General features: G+C 37.1%; 1 protein-coding gene across 1 annotated transcript in view; it reads left to right on the top strand.

Annotated features, from left to right (window-relative positions):
- OTOGL (otogelin like) overlaps positions 1-24,798 on the top strand; it is a 220,029-nt gene that overhangs the window by 129,105 nt on the left and 66,126 nt on the right. The window contains exons 32-34 of the mRNA XM_044679180.1: positions 11,166-11,333; positions 14,191-14,469; positions 21,195-21,312. Coding sequence (XP_044535115.1) covers positions 11,166-11,333; positions 14,191-14,469; positions 21,195-21,312 — 565 coding nt within the window. The remainder of the gene's footprint in view (positions 1-11,165; positions 11,334-14,190; positions 14,470-21,194; positions 21,313-24,798) is intronic.

Below are 24,798 nucleotides of genomic sequence, written 5' to 3'. Positions count from 1 at the left end.
GGTTGTCTGGATTTTCTCTGTGTAAAAGTTGTCGAGTGTTAAAGACTTCTTTTTCTTGTTGTTATTCTTTCTCTTCTGAGCTTTCTGAGACTGGGTAGCTATCATTAGCCCAGCAGCTTCTCAGGTTTATCCTCGCGCTCAGTGTCTGTCCGCGGTCACCATTACATTCTTTCTGGTGCTTGATACTTAAAACATTAAGAACTGATACAGTATGGGAGACAGGTGAATAGGTTCTTTACATCAAACCTTGGCTCTGAACTTTATGAATTTCTGTCTTGTAGTAAGCCAGACTTCTCCATTTGGTAATCATCCTTTTCAGAAATTTCACCTTCTGAAAACCAGCTCCAACTAGTAAGTCCAATGTCTCCAAACTCTCAAATTCACAAAACTGTTTCCAGGACAGGCCGTGACCATTTCAGTGCCACTGTAGAGTCATTATCTGTCTTAAAGAAAGGAAAGACAAAGTGGAAACGATAGCTAAGGGTCCCAAGACCTATGTCCAGGTCACTTATTTTAATACTGTTCATCTAGCCAGTTCTAAATGCCCGAGGCGAATACTCATCATTTCTTCCATCTGAGTAAACCTTCTCCTTACATTCCTCCTCCAAGTATAAGTTCTAACAGTCCTGACATCATTTGTAGATAGGAAGAAAAGAAAGAGGACAAGGGCAAATCACTTCATTTTAACGATCTACTGGATCATTGGCTCTTCCTGCTAAGTAGCCATTAAAGGTTTACCTTTTCATCTCAAGATGCCCACTTCCTTCATCACTGAGTTATTTTCCTAGAAGCAGCAAAGGTCCAAACTTGGTACTTGAAATCCAACCCCTGATACATTAGTAATGATTTTTTTTTAAAAAAAGGAAAATTAAAAAAAAGCTGTTCGGCAAAACCAAACAAATATATTGGCTGCCTGGTACTGTGTACAATGTTATATATCCTGAAAGCTTCCACCTCTTCAGTAAAGGGAGGAAATTTTATTTTCTCGACTTTTCTCTGAGGCCAAACTTGGTCTTTATGTTAGCACGTCATTTCCTTTTATTTTCTTAGCCTTTCTATTTATATTGTGTTTATTTTGTGTTCATGTGGATGTATAAATGTATATATGTGAATGTGTATATATATATATATGTGTGTGTGTGTGTGTGTGTGTGTGTGTGTGTGTGTGTATGATATACATAACAAAGTAGAATTTTTTCCCCTGGTGTTTAGTTTACTCTATAGTAGTTCATATAAGTCTTGTCATGTTTCTATGAATTTTTCACACTAATCTTTGTTTACCTCAGTAATTTTCCATTACATCCATATACAACAATTAGTTTGGCTGTTCTCTAGTCAATGAACACCTACTTGATTTCCAGTTCTTTGATTAGTCTTTGAATCTTGAATCTCTGCTTCCTTTCACAGAATCATTCCTCAGTATCTTTTGCATTCTACACATTCATCTTTGAGCTTATTAGGATGTTTTCTCTTTTGAGTACATTTTAAATCAGTCACTTCAGAGTGGGTGATACCTGGTTCATTTATCATGCTGTGCCATTAATGTTTTAGTATAAGACAAAGGACCAATTTCAGTGATAGCTGTGTCTTTGTGGAATCTTGTAGACAGATTGAAATTGGCTTATTCTCTGAAAACTAAAAGGAAAAAAAAATCAGTAATATTAACAGACCAGGTAAATAGGAAAGCATGTCACTGCAGAGGCAGAAAAGAGGAAAACAATGAAAATATTAATCAGTGATGAGAATGAAAGTGAGGAGTTGAAGAGTAGTCAGAATGCTAATGTCTGTTAGAAATACTCAGGTAAGGAAGTGATTGGGGCAAACATTCTTCCCAGAGACCTCCACTGGTTCTTGAGGTATGATACCTGATTCTGAGGATGGGATATTTTTAGGGAGCTGGGTATAGAGTGAATTCTTTCCTTGTAGAGGAGTTAAGGTGAGGACATGGCAAACCTTTAATCTCACAAGGGATACCAGAGAAAATCCAGTGGGAATGGGGGGATTGGATCATGGTGAACCTCAAGGGAAATAAATCTATTAAACAGGAAAGCATGTTTCTACCTTCACATATCAAACATAGTGTAGTTACAGCTGACCTAAGGATACAGATTCTGCTGATCCTGGTTTCCAGTTTGTATAATGGAAAGATCATTGGGTTTGGAGCCTGAGTATGAATTCTGGTTCTGCTGAGTATTTGCTGTGTGACCTTGAGTCAGATATTTAATCCCTGATTCACAGTTGTTTGATTTGTGAAAAGTAAGGGTTGGATATCATGTCCAATATCAGAACTCCCAATGGGCCCAAATAGGACTAAAATATAACTAGAGAAAAATTTTAACAAGATAAATAAAAACACATACATGTACACTGTATAACACAGATAATCTTAATTAATGATTTTCTTAGCCAGTATTTTCCCTTTCTATTTGTTTGATCCTACTGTACTACAAGGCAATTAAAGTCCCTTCTAACTCTAAATTTGTGATGCTAAAATTCTCTGCAGGCCATACAAAGACTTAAAATATTTCCTATTTGTAATTAGAACAACTGTTATTAAACTGATAAAAAATGAATATCAGTTATTCTGAGAAAACTTTAAAAATATAGACATGACCTATATGTGCCTTGCTGCCACAAAATTTGGTAATCTCAGGCAAAGGAAAGAATCAGAGGCCATGTCTCTATATATGGTCTTTCACGGTGTTTGCTAGAGTTGAAAGTGGGATTTGGGGTTGTGTGTGCTTTCTGTGCTTTCAAGCTCCTTTTCTTTGATTAGACATACTTATTACTGTTTTTAAATTTTTCACTGTAGTGAATGGTTGCCTAAATAGACAGCTAAATTACAGTCCTCCCAGAAGAAAATTAATGATAGGGTCAGTGCTCTTATTCCCTGTCACTAGTGAAATTGCATGAAAATAAATAGAGAAACAGGCCATTAATTCATTGTGGATTGTACTTAATTCAGAAGCCTTTGCTTTCTATACAAATGGATTTCTCAGTCAGTAATTATCTCTTCAGGTTGCTATAGTAAGAAGTTTATGCAGCCGAGTTTAGGAGGAATATTGTTTTATTATGTGTTTCTGTTTTATCTTGATATTCTTTTGGATCGATTCACTGGCTTTGGGATGGGGCACCCCAAGGTTGTATGTGGGAATTTTGATCTCAGAACAGGCTTTTAATGCTTCAGGATAGTTACAATGAGTGTATCCAGGAGTAGATTGGCTCTGGTTGTCTGCCTCAGGGAGTAGCTGCTGTAGGGCAAGCCTTATATGTAGACAATTCTTTGTTCACCATTTTTGCCATTAATAAGCCATTATGGTAACATAAGAGGTAGTATGGGAAGGTAGATGAGCTGACCTTGAAAGCATGAAGCTGGATTTTTTTTTTAAACCCTTACCTTCTGTCTTGGAGTCAATACTGCGTATTGGCTCCAAGAAAAAGAGTGGTAAGGGCTAGACAATAGGGGTTAAGTGACTTGCCAAGGGCCACACAGCTAGGACGTATATGAAGCCAGATTTGAACCCAGGACCTGGCTCTCAATCCACTGAGCCACCCAGCTGCCCCCCATGAAGCTGAATTTTTGTCCCAGATACATACTGGCTACATGACAACCTTAATTCAAAGTCACTCAACCTTTGAAACATATGTTTATATAAACATTTATATCTACTTATATCATTTATATCTACTTATAAACATACATGCATATACCTGTGTGTATATGTTCATGTGCATGCATAGAAATTTAGGCATTCGTACATACACATGTATGATAAATGGGGACACATTTCTCTATATACACACATACAAACAACACACATATATTTGTGTTATAGCTGTGATTGATTGTAATAGGGAATTCCCCAAAGAGAAAACTCTCCTTACCAATGAGGATTAGCACTATCTCTTCTAAGTGAGTTGCTTACAACAGAGATAGCTTAATCGGTTTGTCTAGGATCACACAGAGACAATATATGTTAGAGGTGAGACTGAAACTCAGGTCTTCTTGACTTGGAGGACAGCTCCCCTTCTATGACACAGTGGCTCATCTCATCAAAATATATAAATATATAGGTAGGCAATGTTCAGAGAACTAGCATGTAGCTGATCAGAAGCCACCTTGGAACCAGGGAGACACAGATTCAAGTCTTATCTCTGTTCAATATTAGCTTTGCTCTCAAAGGATTTTAGCTTTCAGATAAATTATTGATCTGCAAATGTAGTGAGTGCCAATAAGGCAAATTTAAGTACGCAATTCAGTTATTTAATTTAGCTTGCCTTGTTTTAAATACAAAGACTAGAATGAAATAGTTTCCATCTAGCCAGCTAGTTTATTCCTAATCCTGATTCTTGTCCTTTTTGCTTAACTCTAAGTATGTCTCCCTCAGAATGAATGTGAAACTGCCTTCTTATTAACCATTGTATTCTTCCTTTGGCACTGAATCTGACTTAGGACTTGCTGTGGGATGGGAGTGAGAGTCCTCCATAGCACAGTCTGAAGCCTCATGGTCTAAACAGTGAGGAAAGGTTTTGAAAAGAAGGTTCTCTTTCAGGAATGGGTAGAAACATTGTATTGGTTATCTTGTGCTATTATTAGTTGAGAGAGACATAGTCTCTGTGTCCTGAGCTAAGAAGCAATAGGCAAAAAGTGATGTCTGGGTCAGAAGTGAGAGCTAGTAGCAAGATCAAACAGTTTGAAGAATGAGGGAAGATGCTGTTTGGAAGTGTGTGTGGGTGGATCATACAGAATGAATCAATGAATCAATCCATCAATCAATAAGCATCTGTGAAATACCTACTATGTGCCAGGCACTGGTAAATGCATAAAAAAAAATCTGAAATAATCTCTGCCCTCTAGAAGCTTACATATTTTTGTGGGAGTCAACATTTACATATAAATTATGCACATATATAAAGTATTCATGGAGTGTCTACCCCACTAAAGGATCTCATTCTTCTCAAATGGACATGTGGACCTCTACTCCCTTTCTGAACTGTCTCGCTGTCTCTAACCAGCTCTCATAAACAATTTTAGTTTTCCAGAAAAGGATTTCCATCATATTATTGAGCTCAGATACTCTCAGAGTCTTTAGGATCACAGTATAGGTTGGGAATATATTCCCACTACTTACCGTTTTAGCTTTTAAGCCCCTACCAGTATAGTTCCATTTTAAAATACAAGCCACTAACAGTGATCTTAAACATAGCCATTTATGTAGCAAAAGATGCAAAAGAAAGATACAAGGGTCCATATATCAAAAACACATCTCAATCCACACACAAACTCTAGTCATATTTACCCTTCAATGAATTCAGTATCTCTGAGGGATAACAGGATCATATAAGGGAAGAAAACCCATGTGCTTATGGTAATACATAATGTTGAATTTCTATGTTACTAATGAAAGTTCATGAAAATAAACACAGAAGTAATTGCCTGCCAGAAACCAAAGAATATTAACTAAAAATAAGTTGACACTAAAGAAAAGTAAGGAGAACACCTTGCTGCCCTTGGTGAATGAAATCATATCACCTAGTCCAGATGAACTACATCCTTAGGTACTGAAAAAAAAAAACCCAACAACAACTTAGTTGGGAAAGATCATGTAAAACACGAGATCATGGAGAACAAGACTGGACTTCACAAATAGCACTTTAAAAAAAGAATGAATGAATAAACTAGTAAAATAGTTATTAAATGCTTGCTTGTTTCCTTTATTAGAATGTGTGTTCTTTGGAAGCAAGAATTTTCTTGTGTTCATTGTAAACAACATAGTGTTGGATTTTAGTTTGTATTCCATTGTACTATTCACTTCTGTCTTATTGGTAAGTTCATCCCATTAACATTCACATTTATGATTATTAATTGTGCATTTCTCTTTATTTTCTTCTGTTTCTCCTCCAATTAAAGAGCTTTTCTTCATATGCCTCCTTCAGGCGAGATACTTTTTTGCATTTTCCTCTCCCTTCCCCCTTCTCCTAGAGCATTGCCTTTTCTTACTTAACATTTTTTTATATTATCTCAACATAATTGATTCATTTTTATATCCTCTTTTTATGTAAAATCCTTTAGCTGCCCTAATAATCATACAGTTCTTAGAACAAATTTTCTTCCCATATTCAAAGGTAAACACTTTTGCCACATTGAGTCCTTATGATTTCTTTTTCATGTTTACCTTTTTATACTTCTCTTGAATCTTGCATTTAAAAGCCAAATTTTGTATTTAGCTCTGGACTTTTTATCAGGAATGCTTGAAAAGTACTTCATTTAATTAAATATTCTTTCTTCTCCCTTTTACTTTACTAAGAAGAAATTCAGTAGAGATAAGTGTGAATTCTTAAACTTGGTTCACAAGTTGCAATGAATGCAATCTCAAAATTTAGAATGAGTCAAACAGTGTGAAATTGTAAAGAAAACAACTAATGTACTCTTGGGTGGAGTAAGTAGAGGCATAGTTTGTAGGGATATGGAAATGAGAGTCCATCTTGCCCCTGGAGACTACATCTAGAATATCGTGCAGTTCAGAGTGCCACAGATTAGGAAGTATATTGATAAACTGATTGGTTGGTTGTTGTTCTCATACTCAAAGAGGACCAAAATATCATCAGTGGTGATGTCTTTTGATTTGCACCCAGATAGGATTTAAGTGAGGAAGAGTTTCATAAAGTTGTTAGCATTACTCCCTCTTGAGTATTCCAAGTCTAGGGGCAAGATAAAATTCAAGACAACTGTTGATGGCTCAGGATTCAGTGGATGACCTTGACTTCTATATCTAATGAAGCTCTAAATGCTCCACAGCCCCTTCTTCTGCTGCTTTTGTGGCCATTTGAACAATTTGTTCTCATCCACTCCTGGAGGAAAATCTCATGTCTAGGGTAGACACTACCTCCACCCCCAACTCTTTGATGGATTTGAGACCTGTCGTTTATCCTCATCCTGGTTTTTAGTTTGCCTACTGAGATGATTTATCAGGCTGTGGCCACTGCACATGCTACAACTTTTTGGAGCCACAGAAGAAAGCAAATTTGTAGATGGCATGAAAAGATCTAATGGATAGTAAGAGTTTCAAGATAAGAAGAAGAGAGGTAGCAATTAAGCAAGGCCAAGATCTTACAGGAGAGAGAAGGTATTGAGAACAAGCAGAAGGGATGCCCTCATGAAGGATGTGATCAACTTGTTCCTGATAGATTAAAACAAAAGGAAAGTAGAAAGAAACAAGCATTTTTTATGTGAAATATGCTAGGCATTGTGCTAAGCCCTAGTGATAACAAATATAAGCAGTTAGTTCCACCCCTAACAACAGAAAAAGGTGGTTGAATTCATGATTGTTTTTTCTACACTTCTCAGCCTTTATCTTGGACATAGCCTTGTGGATAACTGCAATATTAGACTGCCTATTTAGTAAGACTTCTGTGAGTATTGGCATTCTAGATGACAATTATCTTTTTGAAATCTGAACATTCTAAGTCAATATTAAAAATTGGTTCCAAGGCTCCAAGGCAGAAATGAGGTAAGGGTTAAGTGATATGCCCAGGGGCACACAGCTAGGAAGTGCCCAAACATTATCTTTCTCTCTTTCACTCTCTCTCTCTTCTCTCTCTCTCTCTGTCTCTCTGTGTCTCTGTCTCTCTGTGTCTCTGTCTCTCTCTCTAATATACTCTATACCGGTTTTAAGGCAGTAAGGGCTAGGCATTGGAAGTTAAATGACTTGCCTAAGAGCATAGAACCAGGAAGTTTCTAAGGTCAAATTTGAATCCATGACCTCTTATATCTAGGCCAGGCTCCAAATCTATTGAGCCATTTAGTACCACCCCCACATCTCTTCCCTAAATCCCTGACCATTATCTTTTACTAGATGATCAACATGGTGAGGCTTTTCACAAAGTTTAGGAATGATACAGACAGTAAAAATAAAAGCAAAATCCAATCTAATCCTGCTCCCTAAACCCTTAACAAACAAAAAACAAAACAAACAAAAACCTTTTCTACAATTTAGCAATTTGAACTTGTGTCTTCCTTTATTATAAGTCTAACATTCAACCTACTATGCTAGCTAGATGATTAGGTCTTCTGGAAATAAAAAAGGTTATTTAGTTTTCTGGCATGAGCTGGGAGCATTAAGTATGACTTTTAGGATTATCTGAATGGAACAAAGTTTGGAGGAAGGAATTGTATGGTGGGGAAAGGGAGGAACTTGGATTTGTTTTGGATAATATCCTCCCCTAGAATTAGTTTTACCGAAAAACATAGAGTTGAAGGAGAGATGAGCTTTAGGAAACTATGAAGATACATGAGTATATGTCTCTAGACATTGCTGAAGCTTTTTAAGAAGCATCTAGAGAATAGTAGATAGAGAGCCAGCCTCCAAGCCAAGCAGGACTGGGTTCCAGAGCTGTAGCTGATACATATTGTCTGTGTGTCCTTAGTCAACTTTCTCAAATTTTCAGTGTTCTAGACCAGAGATGCCAAACACTTAGTCTACAGTCTCCCTGCAACACTAGAATGGAAGGATCAAATATTATAGCTACAAGAGATCTTATATTTCATCTTCTGTAATCCCCTAATTTTAAAGATGAGGAAATAGACTGAGAAAAATTAACCTGCCAGTTAACCATACTTTTCCCAGTTTGGAACACATAATTATTGGAATGAAGTCGAACTACTTTTATTCAAGGTAAATGTTACTTTTTTCACAGTGAATTTGTCAAAGCAAAAACACACTTTTTATTACATGAATTACAATTTTGTACCTTTTTAAAATTGAATTTTAATTTTTTTCCTAATTACATGTTGATATAATTTTCACGATGCCTTGTGAAGTCATTAGTTTCTATTTGCCCAATTTTAATTTTTAAAGGCTGAATTTTTCATGATCTTTTGATCATCCTTTTCCATTGGTCCATTCTAGTTTTCATGGCATTCTTTTCTTTATTGGAATTTTTGCCTCTATTTCCAGTTTGTAAGCTATTTCTTTTTTGCATTACTTCATTTCTTTTCCCCATTTTTCTTCATCTTTCCTTATTTGGTTTTTAATTACATTATGAGTTCTTCTAGAGCTTGAGACCAACTCTCATTTTTAAAAAAGTTTTACATGTGGTTGCTTGGATCTCACCATCCACACCTGGTTCTATGTTTTGCTCTTTTTCCCCATAGAAATTTTTGAGGGATAAATGTTTCTCTTGTTGTTTGCTCATTTCCCCAGCTTTTTTTTTTTTTTTTTGTACCTGTGAACTGGGAATTCTGAAAGCTGATGATTCTGTCTCTTCTGCTTATGTCTTATAGAGATTAGCACTGTGAGCTATTTTTCCCTGGGGCTAGATCTTCACCAGCAGTGCAAGCTTGAAAGGGTCTAGTACTATGGACTTCTGGGCCTACCTGTGGGGTTGTGCTAGGGCCTAAGACTTCAAGGGGTGGGTCTGAGGTGCTCTTTTTTTGGTATAGCCAGCATCCTGGGATCCCAAAGTTAGCCAGTTGTGGAATCTCTTGCAGTAGTAATAGTGAGGATGGTAGGCCAGTATTCCTCTGTGTACAGTTTTGCTTCCAGTTCCCCTTGTCACATGAAAATAAATTCTCTCTGCCTACCTTTCAAGTTGTGTTCAGTGGAAAAGCCCCCTCAGGAAGCCCTTCAATTGGGGGAATGGCTGAACAAATTGTGGTATCTGTTGGTGATGGAATACTATTGTGCTCAAAGGAATAATGAACTGGAGGAATTCCATGTGAGCTGGACCAACCTCCAGGAATTGATGCAGAGTGAAGGGAGCAGAATCAGGAGAACATTATATACAGAGACCAATATACTGCAGCACAATAGAACATAATGAACTTCTCTACTTGCAGCAAAGTAATGACCCAGGACAATTTTGAGGGACTTATGAGAAAGAACACTATTCACATTCAGAGAAAGAACTGTGGGAATAGAAACACAGAAGAAAAACTGCTTGATCACATGGGTTGATGGGGGCATGATTGGGGATGTAGACTAAATGTTCACTCTATTGTAGATATTAATAATATGGAAATAGGTCTTGATCAATATTAAATTGATTTTACACATATAAATACACATGTAAAACTCAGTGGAATTGCTTGTTGGCCACAGGAAGGGAGATGGAGGAGAGCAAGGAAAGAACATGAATCATGTAACCATGGGAAAATATTCCAAATCAAATAAATAAACAAGCAAACAACCAACCAAATAAATAAATAAATATTTTAGTAAAGGAACAGCTCCCTCCATCTTGTTGGTTTTTGACTCCTATTGTTTTTAGGTGCTTTTTAAAAATTGGTTTGGAAGGATTGTCAGAGCACTTTTAGCTTTCACTGCTACTAAACTGCCCTAATGGCTACTGATATAATTTCCAATAATCATTTCCTGACATTTTGTGATCCTTTTTCTCTCTCTTTCTCTCCCACTCCTCTACCAGTCCCAAGACAGGAGGTAATATGATATAAGGTTGTACATGTGTTATTTCATAATATATATTTTCAGGTTCATCATATTGTGAAAGAAGACACCGGTCTCATACACTAAAGAAAAATTCATGGTGGAAATAAAATAAAGGATGACGTGCTTCATTCTGTATTCAGATTCTGCTTATTCCTTTTATAGTGGTGGATATCCTTTTTCATCATGAATTTCTTGGAGTTGTCCTGGATCCTTGCATTCTTGTTAATAGTTTTGTACCTTTTTATTTATTTTTTATTTAATAATTTTTATTCAAGTATTCTTCCATAGTATTTTATTTTTATATTACATGATTCATGTTCTTTTCCCTCCTCTTTTCCTTTCCCCTATCCTAGAACTGACAAGCAATTCCACTGGGTAATATATGTATTATCACTCAATACCTATTTCCATATTATTCATTTTTGTAATAGAGTCATCTTTTAAAAACCCAAACCCCACATCCAATATCCATGTAAACAAGTGAAAAATCAAAAGTTTTCCTTTTGCGTTTCTGCTCCCACAGTTCTTTCTCTTGATATGGATAGCATTGTCTTGGATTGTTGCATCGTTAGCAGTAGCAAAGTCGATTACATATGATTTTCCCACAATATTTCAGTCTCTGTTGTACATTTATTTTAAAAAAGATCATTAACAATGTAATTGGTAAAATGGGAGAAATAAGTAAAATTGACCTTTCTCTTATGTTTATTTCACTAGGGCTTGGAGAAGGACCATATATTTTGGCTAGCTATAAAACCATTGATGCAATTCTTGGAGCAAATATTACCAGTAGAAGAATCTTCCCATTAAGAAGAAATAGTCCACATGATTTTGTGTTTTTTAGTTTTATGATAACTCCAGGACTTTTCAGAGAAAAAAAATCAAGTGAGTATACTTTTTACTTAAAAAAAAAAACAAAAAACTTTGTTTTACAAAGATGTTAATAATGGGAAGGGAAAATGCATTATTAAGTGTCTGCTATGTGTCAGACAGTGCCTTCCTTAAGTTCACACAGTAAACATCTTTAGGTATCACTTGAACTCAGGTCTTACTGAATTGGGACCTGGTACTCTCTTTCTGCCACTTACCTGTCTCTAGATAATAGAATAACCCCTCCCCCCACCACCACCTTTTTTTCAAGGGTATAGTAATTTCTTGAGGGCAGAAACTATTTTGTTCTGTCTTTATATCCTTAGTGTTTTGCATACAGTAAATACTTATTAAATTGAATATGAATTGAAGATCAAGAAATTTGAGTATTCAGAGATAGAATCCTAGAGACATTCGCAAACTTTTTTAGCCTACTGCCCCCTTTCCAGAAAAAATATTACTTAGCCCCCTGGAAATTAATTTTTAAAAAATTTTAATAGCAATTAATAGGAAAGATAAATGCATCTGTGGCCATCACTGCCTCCTGGATCACTGCAGCACCCACCAGGGGGCAGTAGCGCCCACTTTGGGAATCACTGTTCTAGATTCAAAAGGTTCATTGACATAATCTCTTCTCTAGCCATGATGGCTCATATCAATTCATCTTTTGAAGGGACTACTCAGATGGTATATACAACTATTAAATAAAAACAATAAGAATGCAAATATTGACACTGAAAAAGACCTCTCTTTGATTTATGATTCATGTTAGGGAAACAAAGAATAATTTAAAAGAATACATGAATTTAATATATAAATTGGACATTTGATATGTCAAAAATGGACAGAAAGCATGGCAAATTAAGGTTTTTCTTTAATTCAGACACTCAGTCTGAATTACCTTTTTACGTTGAAATGTAGTTAGGAGATAAGGGACTATATTTTTCTTCTATCTCCCTCTTTTCTGTCTTTTAATTTAGTCTTAATTCAGCTTTTATGTACTGATGTATATTGTCTTTTGAAAAGTAACACAATGTTTTCAAATTTAGCCTTAAAAACTTCCTAGATGTATGACCCTGGACAAATCACTTAACAATTGCCTAGCACTTACATCTCTTTTGTCTTGGAACCCAACTTAGTATGGGTTCTAGGATAGAAGATAAGAGTTTTTTATTTTATTTTATTTTATTTATTTATTTTTTTAAAACCCTTACCTTCCGTCTTGGAGTCAATACTGTGTATTGGCTCCAAGGCAGAACAGTGGTAAGGGTAGGCAATGGGGGTCAAGTGACTTGCCCAGGGTCACACAGCTGAGAAGTGTCTGAGGCCAGATTTGAACCTAAGACCTCCCGTCTTTAGCCTAGCTCTCAAACCACTGAGCTACTCAGCTGCCCCCTATTTTATTTATTTTTTTTTTAAAGAAAAGTAATGTAAATAGATGGCTTAAGAGGCAATAATTGAGCTTTTTTTTTTTTTTCAGTCAGTGAATAAACATTTATTTTAAGTACCTACTATGTGCCAGGCACTCTGCTAAGCTGAATTTTACAAAAGAGGGAAAAGATAATTCCTACTTGCAAGGAGTTTACAGTCTAATGGGGGTGATAACATATTTTCCCAGCATAATGATATTTCTAGATTTGTTAAGGGCAGAAAAAACCCATTAAAAAATAAAAGCTACTCAAGACCTTCTTGACCTTTTGTACATTTTAAAAAAGCTCTCTTTATTCCAGTGTCAATAAGTGTTTCTGTATTCTTTGTAGTTATTATTTCTTATAAGATTCAAAACTATAAGTGACTTTTTCTTATTGTTAATTCTTCAATCCTATCTGATGCTTTGTGACTCCACTGACCATAGCAGGCCAATACTATCCCTGGGGTTTTCTTGGCAAAGATATTGGAGCGATTTACCTTTTCCTCCTCCAGTGGATTAAAACAAACATTGGGTTAATGACTTGCCTAGAGTCACACTGCTTAGTAAAGATATGAGGCCAGATTTGATTTCAGGTCTTTTTGTCTCTAGGCCCTGCACTTTATCCTTCGAAGCACCTAAATATAATCCATTTCTACATTTAATAAATAAGGAAACTGAAGCTGAGAGAAATGAAATGGTTTACCAAATTCAAGGAGGGCTAGGATAGGAACTCAAGTTCTCAGATTCCCCATCTGTTACATTGGCATGGCTGCTGGTAGGCCTGTGAATGGGTACAACCATGCTAGAGAGAAATTTGGAATTATACTCAAAGTAGTTCCTGAATATTGTGTGCCTGTTGACCCAGCTAGACTACTAGTAGACCTATGCTTTAGGGAAATCCAAAAAAGAAGAAAAAGTTCTTGATACATAAGACTATTTATTTCTAAAGATGTTGATTTTTTTTCCTTTTTAGGGAGGGCAGGGAAAATATAATTTTAGCATTCTGTTTATGCATCCACTTAAAAAAAATAAAAATCCGGGCATCTAGGTGACTCCGTGGATTGAGAGCCAGGCCCAGAGATGGGAGATCCTAGGTTCAAATCTGGCCTCAGACACTTCCTAGCTGTGTGACCCTGGGCAAGTCACTTAACCCCCATTGCCTACCCTTACCACTCTTCTGCCTTAGATCTAGTACACAGTATTAATTCATTGATTCTAAGACGGAACGTAAGGGTTTTAAAAAAAATAAATATCCTCACTTTCTGTCTTAGAATCAATACTAAGAATTGGTTCTAAGGCAGAAAAATGGTAAGGGCTGGGCAATGGGGGTTAAGTGACTTGCCCATGGTCACACAGCTAGTAAGGATCTGAGGCTAGATTTGATATGCATCCATTGTTACTGATTTTGTCATTTTTGGGAAACTGAGCCGATAATTTTTCTCTGTTCTTACTGTGTTGCAGCTTTATCATTGGTTTCCTTAGAATCTGCTGAAAGGCCAAACTACTTTCTCTTTGTCCATGAAGATGATACCATTAGCTTGGAACGGTGGGAGGCCAATTCTGCTTTTCGCCGGAATGCTACATTTTTCCACCACCAGGGTCTCTGGATTCCTGGTTTCAGTGCTTTTGAACTACACAGCAAGAAAGGATTTTTCATTACTTTCACAGATTCCACTATCAAAGTCTCCAAATATGATGACTCTGATGATTTTAAGCATGCCAGTAGCTTTACCATGGAAGGTAAGCTTTGTGTGCCCTTAGAAAACACTGAGCTAATTCTATCCTAACAATTGTCATTCTGAAAATCATAACTACTAGAGTACTTATATTCAAACTAGTCTTTAATCAGGACAAAGGAGATAATGATCCAAGACACCACTCTGGGAGACCACCTTGTGTCGACCACATCTTGGGAAGGACTGACGATAATATAATTACTGGGAATTTCCACTGAATTGTTGAACTCAAGGTACTTATATAATTTCAGGGAGAGAAAGAGATGGATAGTATGTGAGTTTGCAAAATGCTTAGAAACTAAGGCAGTCTTGGCAAGAGGTATTGGCAGTAGGACATTTTTTGCCTGCCCACCCCTCTGTTTAGCCAAACCCAAAGCAAGCACTTCCTCTGCTCTATGGAGTAAAGTGATGGTGGTGATGGGAAGCTTGTAGACAGCTTGAATTTGCCCTCTGGACACTTGAATTCAAAAAGGTTTGCCAATGCTGAACTAAGAGATAGTCATAGTCTTCTTGGAAAGGGACATTAGCCTAGTCTCTATTTTTTGGGTGACTGAGGGTGATTAAGATGTCATTACAAATGCTTAAAGATTCATTGTCTTCTTTTAGACTAAGTCCTTGAGAAAGAAGTAAACCCCATTCAAATTTTTCTCTGTCCTGAGGATTGGATAGAGTGGCTGGGAGTGGATTTCAGGTTCTTTAGATTTGATTATTCTCTTTCAAATTCAGACTTCCAGTGTCTAGGAATTAGGCAAGACTGACTCAGTCAATTTACTCAATTGAGTTCTTTGTTTCAATCTTTGGGAGTCAGTAATGGGAATAACTAAAACAATGTTATTATAGTAATATTAAAAACAACAAACATGTATATGCTATGTGTCAGGCACTGCCTTAAGCACTTTACAATGACTATCTCATTGGATTCTCACAAAAACCTTGGAAAGAAAGTGGTACTATAATTCCCATTTTACAGATGAGAAAACTAAGGGAAGAGGAAGTTAAGTGAATTGCCTAGAGTCATACAGCTACCAAATATCTGAAGCTGGAGAGATTGATCCTTTCCTTCTCCAGCTCATTTTACAGATGATTGAAACTAAGGTCAACAGGGCTAAGTGACTTGATCAGGATCACACAACTCCTAAGAGTCTGAGGTAAATTTTAAACTTAGGAAAATGAATCTGATACTTGAGTGTTTTGCTTTCGAAGTGCAAGACCATCACTGCTGTCAAGGAGCTCATATTCTAGTGGGGGAAAGTCAACATTCACGGAAAGTTTTGGGAAATGTCTACTTTCATCCAAGGCTCAGCCTAATTACAATCTCCTTCATGAAGCCCATTTTGATGACTTAAGTGTCTAGTTCCATGCCATCTGTTTATTTCTTGTCTTTACATTAGTGAACATATTTAATCTCTTCCCTTTCCTGTTATGCTGGTGGTAAAGTTACTACTAGGGGGCCTTGGAGCCAGTAACTAGTCAAGCAGGAGATTGGGGTTGGATATTATCAAGGTTGAGCAACCTCAGTTGGGAATGAACTTGGTATAGGTACAAATTCAAATCCTGGAACCTAAGTGCCCAGTGAATCTTCACTGCTACCTGTTATGCTCCTTTAAGATGTCTGGTGGGCGGCCCCACCCTGCTGGGATATCTGCCTCTTATTGGATGATGACAGACCAGCAGAAAGTCAGGACTTGATCTTCCTGCCCAGCAAAGGAGGTTAGGTTCAACCTCAAGTGAACCTCAAACTGCTCAGTATTCTCTCCTCTTCCCTAATCTCCTTAGTGTTGGTGGTATAGGAATAATCACAAGATTCTCTGATTAAAGGCTATCGGATTTATTGAAACTGGGGAAGGAATGGCCAATGTAAGAGGGCTTTGGTGTTGCTAAGCTGTTGCTATGGTCCTAAGAAAGTCTTGGCAGGCCTAGGGCAGAGCTAAACGGTCTCTGGTTAGAAATTAATTTGATCCACTAGCTAATTGATTGCAAAGGAAATTGATATTTGTTGAATTGCTCTTAAGGAAGGTCCTAAGATCTAGGTTATTCTATTTTCCTACCTACGATTCCACCACCCTTCACCACCCTTTACCACCCTTCACCACCCTTTACCACCCGGGGCCCAAGGGGAAGGTCAGGGGTAAGTAAGTGATCAAGGTGAAGTCAGGGGAAAACAGAACCCAGGCTTGGGTTTGCAGGGGCTTTTATAGTCTCAGCCAACTGCCAGTTGGCACCTGCCCTATGGTGCATGCCATCCTTAAGATTCCAACCAGGGTAACTGACAGCTTAGCCTAAGTCAATATTGCAATGAAAAAACCCTGCATTACATTCCTTAGGAGAATATAAAATTCTTGTATTTCCTTTGTATCTGTATCCTCAACAGGTTGCATGTGTAATAAAGCCAATGAAACTATAGTGGGGCTAGACAAGGCTAGAAGATTGTGGAAGGTCCTCCACCTCTTACAGTGGCTCATCTATACTCCATTCTTTCTCTGATTTAGTTAACTCACTCTAACCTACTCTGACTCCGGCCAGTCTATATTCTCATGGAGTAGCTAGCCCCTAGAAGTGAGTACTCTACATCAAAGACCACCATTACATAGTTGTTGTTGTTGTTTTTAACCCCTACTTTCTTCTTAGAATCAATGCTGTGTATAGGTTCCAAGGCAGAAGATCAGTAAGGACTAGGCAACAGGGATTAAGTGAGTTGCCCAGGATTAGGTCCCACAGCTAGGAAGTATCTGAAGTCATATTTGAACACCGGACCTTCCATCTCTTGACCTGACTCTCAATACATTGCACCACTTACCTGCCCCCCACCATCACATTGTTACATCTAAACTTTCTCAACATCTTAGGGGAAATCCACTTCCCTGTTTGCTATTCTAGTTCTTGATCTCCATCCATTCATATAATCAGGTACTCACAATAATGATATTGTTAGATGTTAAACATAATCGTTTCCTTAACAATAAGGTAAAAATAAAATCACAGACAATAAATACAAACCATACACAATATACTATATCATACTATATATTAGCTGGGATCTCACTCTCCCACCGATGCATCTACTATCTATAATGAAGAGAGAACACATAGGAATTTGGCATGGAAACACATATGTTAAGAATATATATGGAAGCAAATTTTTTTTCCTACTCCTATTATGTATCAAAATTTCATTTATAAGAGCAAGCAATACACCATATCATGGTATATTGATGAATCTCCTTAGGTTTTTGCACATTGACTTGGAAAACTACAAATTAACATTATCTCTGCTGCATTGTGTTTTTATTTATTTTGCCAAGAATTTCCCTATAACAATTTAATCTGGTTCTAGTTGTACTGGAAGTTTTGCTGCAGATCTCGAATTTGACACATCTGTATGACATTATTTGATAATATAAATCTCTTCCTTTAGACACACACATACACACACACACACTCTTTTTGTCACTGAAGTGTTACTTATTTAAAAGGCATATACTTAATCAATTGATTGATTGAATATGGCATAACTCTGGGTTCTTATTGTCATGAAAATAATTATCACCTGATGCTAGGTGAAGTAATTACCTATTACATTCTCTTCCCCACCCCCCCGCCCCATACCCTCATTCATTCTAGTTGATTTTAAACATCAAAGTTCTTAAAGATGATCTTTCAAAAGACATATGATCTTTCTTATTGTAGGGTCTGTAGTTTGCATCCTGAAGCAAAGTACTGGAGGAACTAATGCTGATTGAGAGTTCATATGTTGGAACTGACTTTTATACATTGAAGAACATGTATTTTCTGTGTTCTAGTTACTTTTTGACAAGGACTCTATGCCTGTATGGTTGCCATTTATATTAAAAGTTGTTCTAGTTTCAGTGGCATGCAGTGATACAGATTCCCTGACTAGGATCTCATGTTAGGTTATTTGTGTAGGAAGCAGACCTATGAATTCATAGCAATAAAGAATTCCTAGATTAGAGAAATCTGTCTACTAATGATGATTGGCATCTTCTTTTCCTCTCAATTTAAATGCTTCCTCGATCACTAAGAAGGTAAACTTATAAAAGCAGATTTAAGAATTTAGCCAGGCAGGCTGGCAGGAGCTAAAGTTCTAACCTGGAACCCAGCAAGGGGCTGAACACAGTGGACTCTCTCTAAGGGTAGTTGGGGGTTTTGAAAGAGTTGGGAAACCACTGACCTGAGAGCCTGTGGATTTGGGGTATCTCCGAGCAACATCTGGAACATCTCAACTAGTAGGATCAAGGAGAGCAGGTTGAGAATACTGTCTTGTTTGGTGGACAAGCAAGATCAATCTCCCTGACTTCTCTGAAGAGTTATTTGGCTGGAACCTGTGCTCTTGGAATATACTTGGACTGAGACATTTTGCGCTACTGATCAAGACCATCAGACCATCTACCTGAGATCCCATTAGTCACTTGTGTCCTGGTGGCCTGCATAGTGTAGTGTAGGGATGTCCCAGATCTTTAACCTTTAACCCTGAATTGATCCTGTAGTGTTTTAGAGTACTGTGACCTCTCCCACCTCTTTTAATCTTAAGTTAACTATTAAAAAAGTGTTTTTTATTCCTATTGTGTTTTTCCCTGTAGAAGTAAGGTATCCCTGAATGTTTTAGTCTAAGGGGCAGTTGGATCCCAACTGTCATTCACTCCCATTGTCACAGCCCTTTTTATTTGGTTAAGATAGTAATACATCTACATCCTTCATTCTTCCTTCATCCCTTTCTCCCCAAAAGAACCTCTGTGTGTGTGTTCGTGTTTATTTACCCACTTCAATATATTTATATGTATATACTCTATATATGTATATATATGTAGAGTTATATTACACTAGACAAATATACATACATATATAGTTATATAATATAAATACTTTATATATAAAGAACATGTATATTATCAAACATACATATATTTTAAAATCTTACTTTCTGTCTTACTAACAACTCTAAGACAGAAGAGCAAGATCTAGGCAAATTGGGTTGTGACGTGCCTAGGGTCACACAGCTAGGAAGTATCTGAAGTCAGATTTGAATACAGATCCTCTTGATTCCAGGTCTGGTGCTCTATCTACTGTGACATATAACTGCCCCTCAATAATTTTTAGAAATGGGATTTGAATACAGATCTTCTTGGCTCCAATGCCAGCTCCTTATTATACAGAATGCTGCTTCAGAGGGTTACTTGATTATAAAAGTATAATTTGGCCCAATTAAGAGGTAACCCAGAAGAGATTCATTGTGAACTCTACATATATGGCATTCCTTGAATGTATATTGAGAAACAAATTATATTTTTCTTTTAATTAAATGAATTTATTATATGTATAGGGCCCCTGAACTTTCCATAAAGTCCTAATAAAATGGCTCATTGTGACATGGAGGTTACATTGAGTTTTTAGATGTTTGTGTCAAGTAGAGTATAAGCTCAAGTGGGTTCTACCATGCTGGATATCAAGCAGTCAAACGACAGCAATTTATTAAAAACATACATAAATTCTCCTCCTCCTCCTCATTTTCTTCCTTTTCCTCCTTTTCCTCTTCCTCCTTCTCTCTCTTCCTTCTCCTTCTCCTCCTCCTCCTTTTCCTCCTTCTTCTCCTTCCCTCTCCTCCTTCTCCTTCTTCTTTTCCTCCTCCTCCTTCTCTTCTTCCTCCTTCTCCTCCTTCTTCTTGTCCTCTTTTTAATGACCATTATATCTAATCCAGGAGAGGGCTTGTTACCAGCAATCTGGGAGCTTGGTAATTAATTATTTGTCCTCTGTAAGAATCAGATTGACACACTAGATAGAAAGCTAGCTCAGAGCCAGGAAAATGTGTGTTTAAGTCCTCCCCATGAGACATATTGTTTGTATAATCCTAGACAAATCATTTACCTCAGCATTCTAGGTAACTCTTGAGGATTGTACATTGCAGAAGGAATACCTAACTTACATTGGTAGTAAAAGTTTCTGATGGGAAGTCCTTTTCATCTATGGAACCACAAGTTCTATACAAAAATATACCTGTGAATCAGAAATACTAAGGGGATTTTACCGTCATGATGGATCCTGCTCTGTCAGAAACATAAAATTCAGAGGCTTCTATTTCATATTTGAAAGTGGAAAGAAACTCTCGCAGCATATGAATTCCAAGAAACTAGTTTTTTGACTCAGAATTCTTTAAGAGGTCACAAAGCAGAAATCTTAGATTTAGACGTTACTAAAATTTAAGGGAAGAGGACACATTTAGTTTCTTACCAGTCTTATTTGAGAGTAGAATAATATAGCTCATGATTTTCTAGCTTTTGAAGGATTCCTCCTTCATCATGAGAAAATGAGTTGCTATCTGGCAGTAAAAATGGGTATCTAACACATTTTTTTTTATATCAGACAATGAATTCAACATTCAAAGCATTCAACATGATTATCTTTGGTTGCTGCAAAACTACTCTGGACAACCTATAATATAAATCTCAGCAATATACAAACCACAAGAATTCAAAAGAACCATAAAACCTGTTGGGAATCCTAGTAATTCTTGGCATACATAACCAAACTTGACTGAACTATTCTGATCACTATAGACTTAATACTCTTTATTTCTATGCTTTTAAAATCCATGGAATTGATATTCAAGGACTCTCAAGACTCTGGAATTTTTCTTTATACTTCACACTGTCATTTTTTTTCCAGATACAAATTCTTTAAAATATATTCTTTAATTTTTTTTTTGTACTTCCTCAGAAATCCCAGCAGCAGTACCTTACAGAAGGATGTGTGAGTGGCGATATGAACCATGTGCTACTCCATGTTTTAAAACTTGCAGTGATCCTGATGCACTTGCATGTAAATTTCTTCCACCGTAAGTAACACTTCTAGTTTGAGGGGCATTTTATAAGTTGCATAAATTGTAATTTCAGGAATTTTAATGGTGCTGTCCTATCCAACATTTTTATCAATGACTTGAAAGAAGACATAAAATATATTCTTGTATTTTAAATGGTTTTAATTTAGTGGTTTAGTGGTTTTAATGGTTACAATCTTTATTTTCCCCTCTAAAGGTTTGAAGTAGGGTCAATGTGTACATGTGTATATATATATATATATGTGTGTGTGTGTGTGTGTATGTATATATATGTGTGTATATAAAACACATATATGAATATATATGCATATTTATACATATGTAGATATCATCAAAGTACTACTAAATATTTATTACTATAGCTTATCTATAGTTAATTGGACTGAAAAACAGGCACAGATATGATTTCAAATGTTCATCTTAGAAAAACAAAGTCAATTTTACCTGGACATTAATATGGTAAGAATAGATAAAATTTTGCTTCTCCCTACTCTGATTCCTAGTTCAATATCTTGCAAATAGCCACTGTTAAATAAATGTTCATTGGGAAGAGAAGGAACGGAATAAACATTTATATAGCACCTACTATGTGCCAGGCACTGTGCTAAATGCTTTTTACAGTCATCATTTCATTTGATCCTCATAACTCTGCAAGGTAGGAGCTGTTATCTCTGTTTTGCAGTTAAGAAACATGAGGCAAAAAGAGGGTAAGTGACTTACGTAGAGTTACATAGCTAGGAAGTATATGAAGCTAGATCGGAACTCAGATTTTATTGTCTATAGGCTTAGTGCTGTATCGATTGCACCTCCTAGCTGCCTCATTTATTATTGAACTATTGAATTATTATTTTATTATTTGAAAAAGTCTGGGATTTCATAAGTATAGAGACTTTTTTTTCCAGGTCTGCATATTGCAATCTATTTTCTATCTTCCTAGAGGGATTCATGAATTATAACTATAAAATTATCATCATTTGGTGGCCAGACTGCTTGTGATGAGACTCTCCTTGGCCGAACTGGACCTCCTCAAATAGTCTTATACCAGGACTTTAACTTAAAGCTTTAAATCTTAGCAGAATGTAGAAGAGCAAGAATTTGTCCCCTACTGGCTTAACATTTGGAAACACCTTCATCTTTCCATGAGGCATAGGAAGAGAAATAAATGGTCATTTATTGAAAAAATAAATAAATTGTTCACTGAGACCCAATGATAGTGAATGGGCTGCATGCTTTTTCAGCTTGTAGAAGGTTGTTTTATTTCTCCCCTTTTGTTTTTGGGGTTGGCAGGGTCAGGATGAAATCTAGTAAGGCACAATCCAAATAAAAGTTATGAAACAAGCAGTCTCTTTAGTTGGTCATTCATCCCTGTCATTTCCAAAATAAAATGTTTGGGGCTCACAAATAGCTAAGGAAGAGCAAAAAGATTCTAGCAAAATTTGAAATCAACTCCATTTTTTTGCTCTTTTCCCCCGGGGGTTGGCTGCCCCCTAGTGGCAATTCCAGCTTGAATCATAGGCTCCTTGGGAGAAAAAGGGGATTCTAGGACTATAGATTTAGGTGTCAGAGGGAATTCAGAAGTCCTCTAGTCACCCCCACCACCCACCCCACCCCCGTCCCTTTTTAGAGATGAAGAAACTGAAGTCTAGCAGCTTTGTTAAAATGTGATGCTTAACAAGTAGCAGAATGTAAAGAGAGTATTAGATTTTGACTCTAGATGCATTTAAGTTTCCACTTCCTCATGCTACCTTTCACTTTGATCAATTATTATTAGTTAATTATAGTTAATAATTAATTAGTTAATTATTGAATTGCAAAAATGTACCCTTTGACGAGACCTTGGAGATCACAGCGTTGAACTCTGACATTTTAGTGGAGAAGAAATGGAATAGAAATGGAAGCTGTACCTTTGTAGAGAACGGCAGCGTATTACTGTCCCAGGTTTACATATAGACCTCTACATCCACACCTAGTCTCTGCTCACAAAACCAGCTGCCAAATGGATGCTTTGAATTAGATGGCCCATTTTTTGAGGGAAGGGATGACCAGGCTTTTGCTTCTTGGGACATCCCTTCCCTCCCAGTGTGGATGCCCCCTACTGTGTTACTTAGAGCGTTGCCTCGGGCACTGAGACATTAAATGGCTTACCCAGAGTTTCATAGACAATATGTGTGATTTTATAATAACTGTGTTCCAGACAGAACTCATTATGTTTGGCCAAATCCAACCCTCATCTAGTTTCTTATTTCTTATTTCTATTTATTTCTTATTTCTCTTGAGGGCACCAACATTCTTCCAGTCACCCAGTTTTTTTTTTTTTTTTTTTTTTTAGGCAATGGGGGTCAAGTGACTTGCCCAGGGTCACACAGCTGGGAAGTGTCTGAGGCCGGATTTGAACCTAGGACCTCCCGTCTCTAGGCCTGGCTCTCAATCCACTGAGCTACCCAGCTGCCCCCATCAGTCACCCAGTTTTGCAATCTGCCTTCCTTGATTTCCCAGCTCATTCATCCTCCACTTTTTCCAGTTATTGAAAACTCTGCCTCTACAACATTTCTCACATCTGTCCCCTCTCTCCACTTAGGTGTTCACTACCCAAGTTCAGTCCCTAATCACCTCTACCCTGGATATGAAAATAGCCTCCTAACTGCTCTCCCCACCTTAAATCTCTTACCTCTTCCCTTTCTATTCAACAACCAAATTGATATTCCTAAAACACAGGTTCAAGCATGTCACTTTTCTGACTTAAGAAGCTCCACGGTGGGAGGTCCTAGGTTCAAATCTAGCCGCAGACACTTCCTAGCTGTGTGACCCTGGGCCAGTCACCTAACCCCCATTGCCTAGACCTTACCACTCTTTTACCTTGAAACCAACACACAGTATTTTTTTTTTAGCATATATATATATCGTTTACATATTTTATTTTTTTCAAACATTTATTAATATTCATTTTTAACATGGTTACATGATTCATGCTCCTACTTTCCCCTTCACCCCCCGCACTCCCCCCACCCATGGCCGACGCACATTTCCACTAGTTTTGTCATGTGTCCTTGATCAAGACCAATTTCCAAATTGTTGGTAGTTGCATTGGTGTGGTAGTTTCGAGTCCACAACCTCAATCACGTCCACCCCGACCCATGCGTTCAAGCAGTTGTTTTTCTTATATGTTTCCTCTCCTGCAGTCCTTCCTCTGAATGTGGGTAGCGTCTTTACCATAAATCCCTCAGAATTGTCCTGGGTCATTGTATTGCTGCTGGTTCAGAGGTCCATTACATTCAATTTTACCACAGTATATCAGTCTCTGTGTATAGAGTTCTTCTGGCTCTTCTCCTTTCGCTCTGCATCAGATCCCGGAGGTCTCTCCAGTTCGCCTGGAACTTCTCCAGTTTATTATTCCTTTTAGCACAATAGTATTCCATCACCCGCATATACCACAGTTTGTTCAGCCATTCCCCAATTGAAGGACATTCCCTCCTTTTCCAATTT

Source organism: Gracilinanus agilis, chromosome 5 (genome assembly GCF_016433145.1).
Source record: "Gracilinanus agilis isolate LMUSP501 chromosome 5, AgileGrace, whole genome shotgun sequence".
Taxonomy (NCBI): Eukaryota; Metazoa; Chordata; class Mammalia; order Didelphimorphia; family Didelphidae; genus Gracilinanus; species Gracilinanus agilis.
The sequence above is the reverse complement of the archived record's forward strand: the minus strand, read 5'-3'. Positions and strand labels throughout refer to the sequence as shown.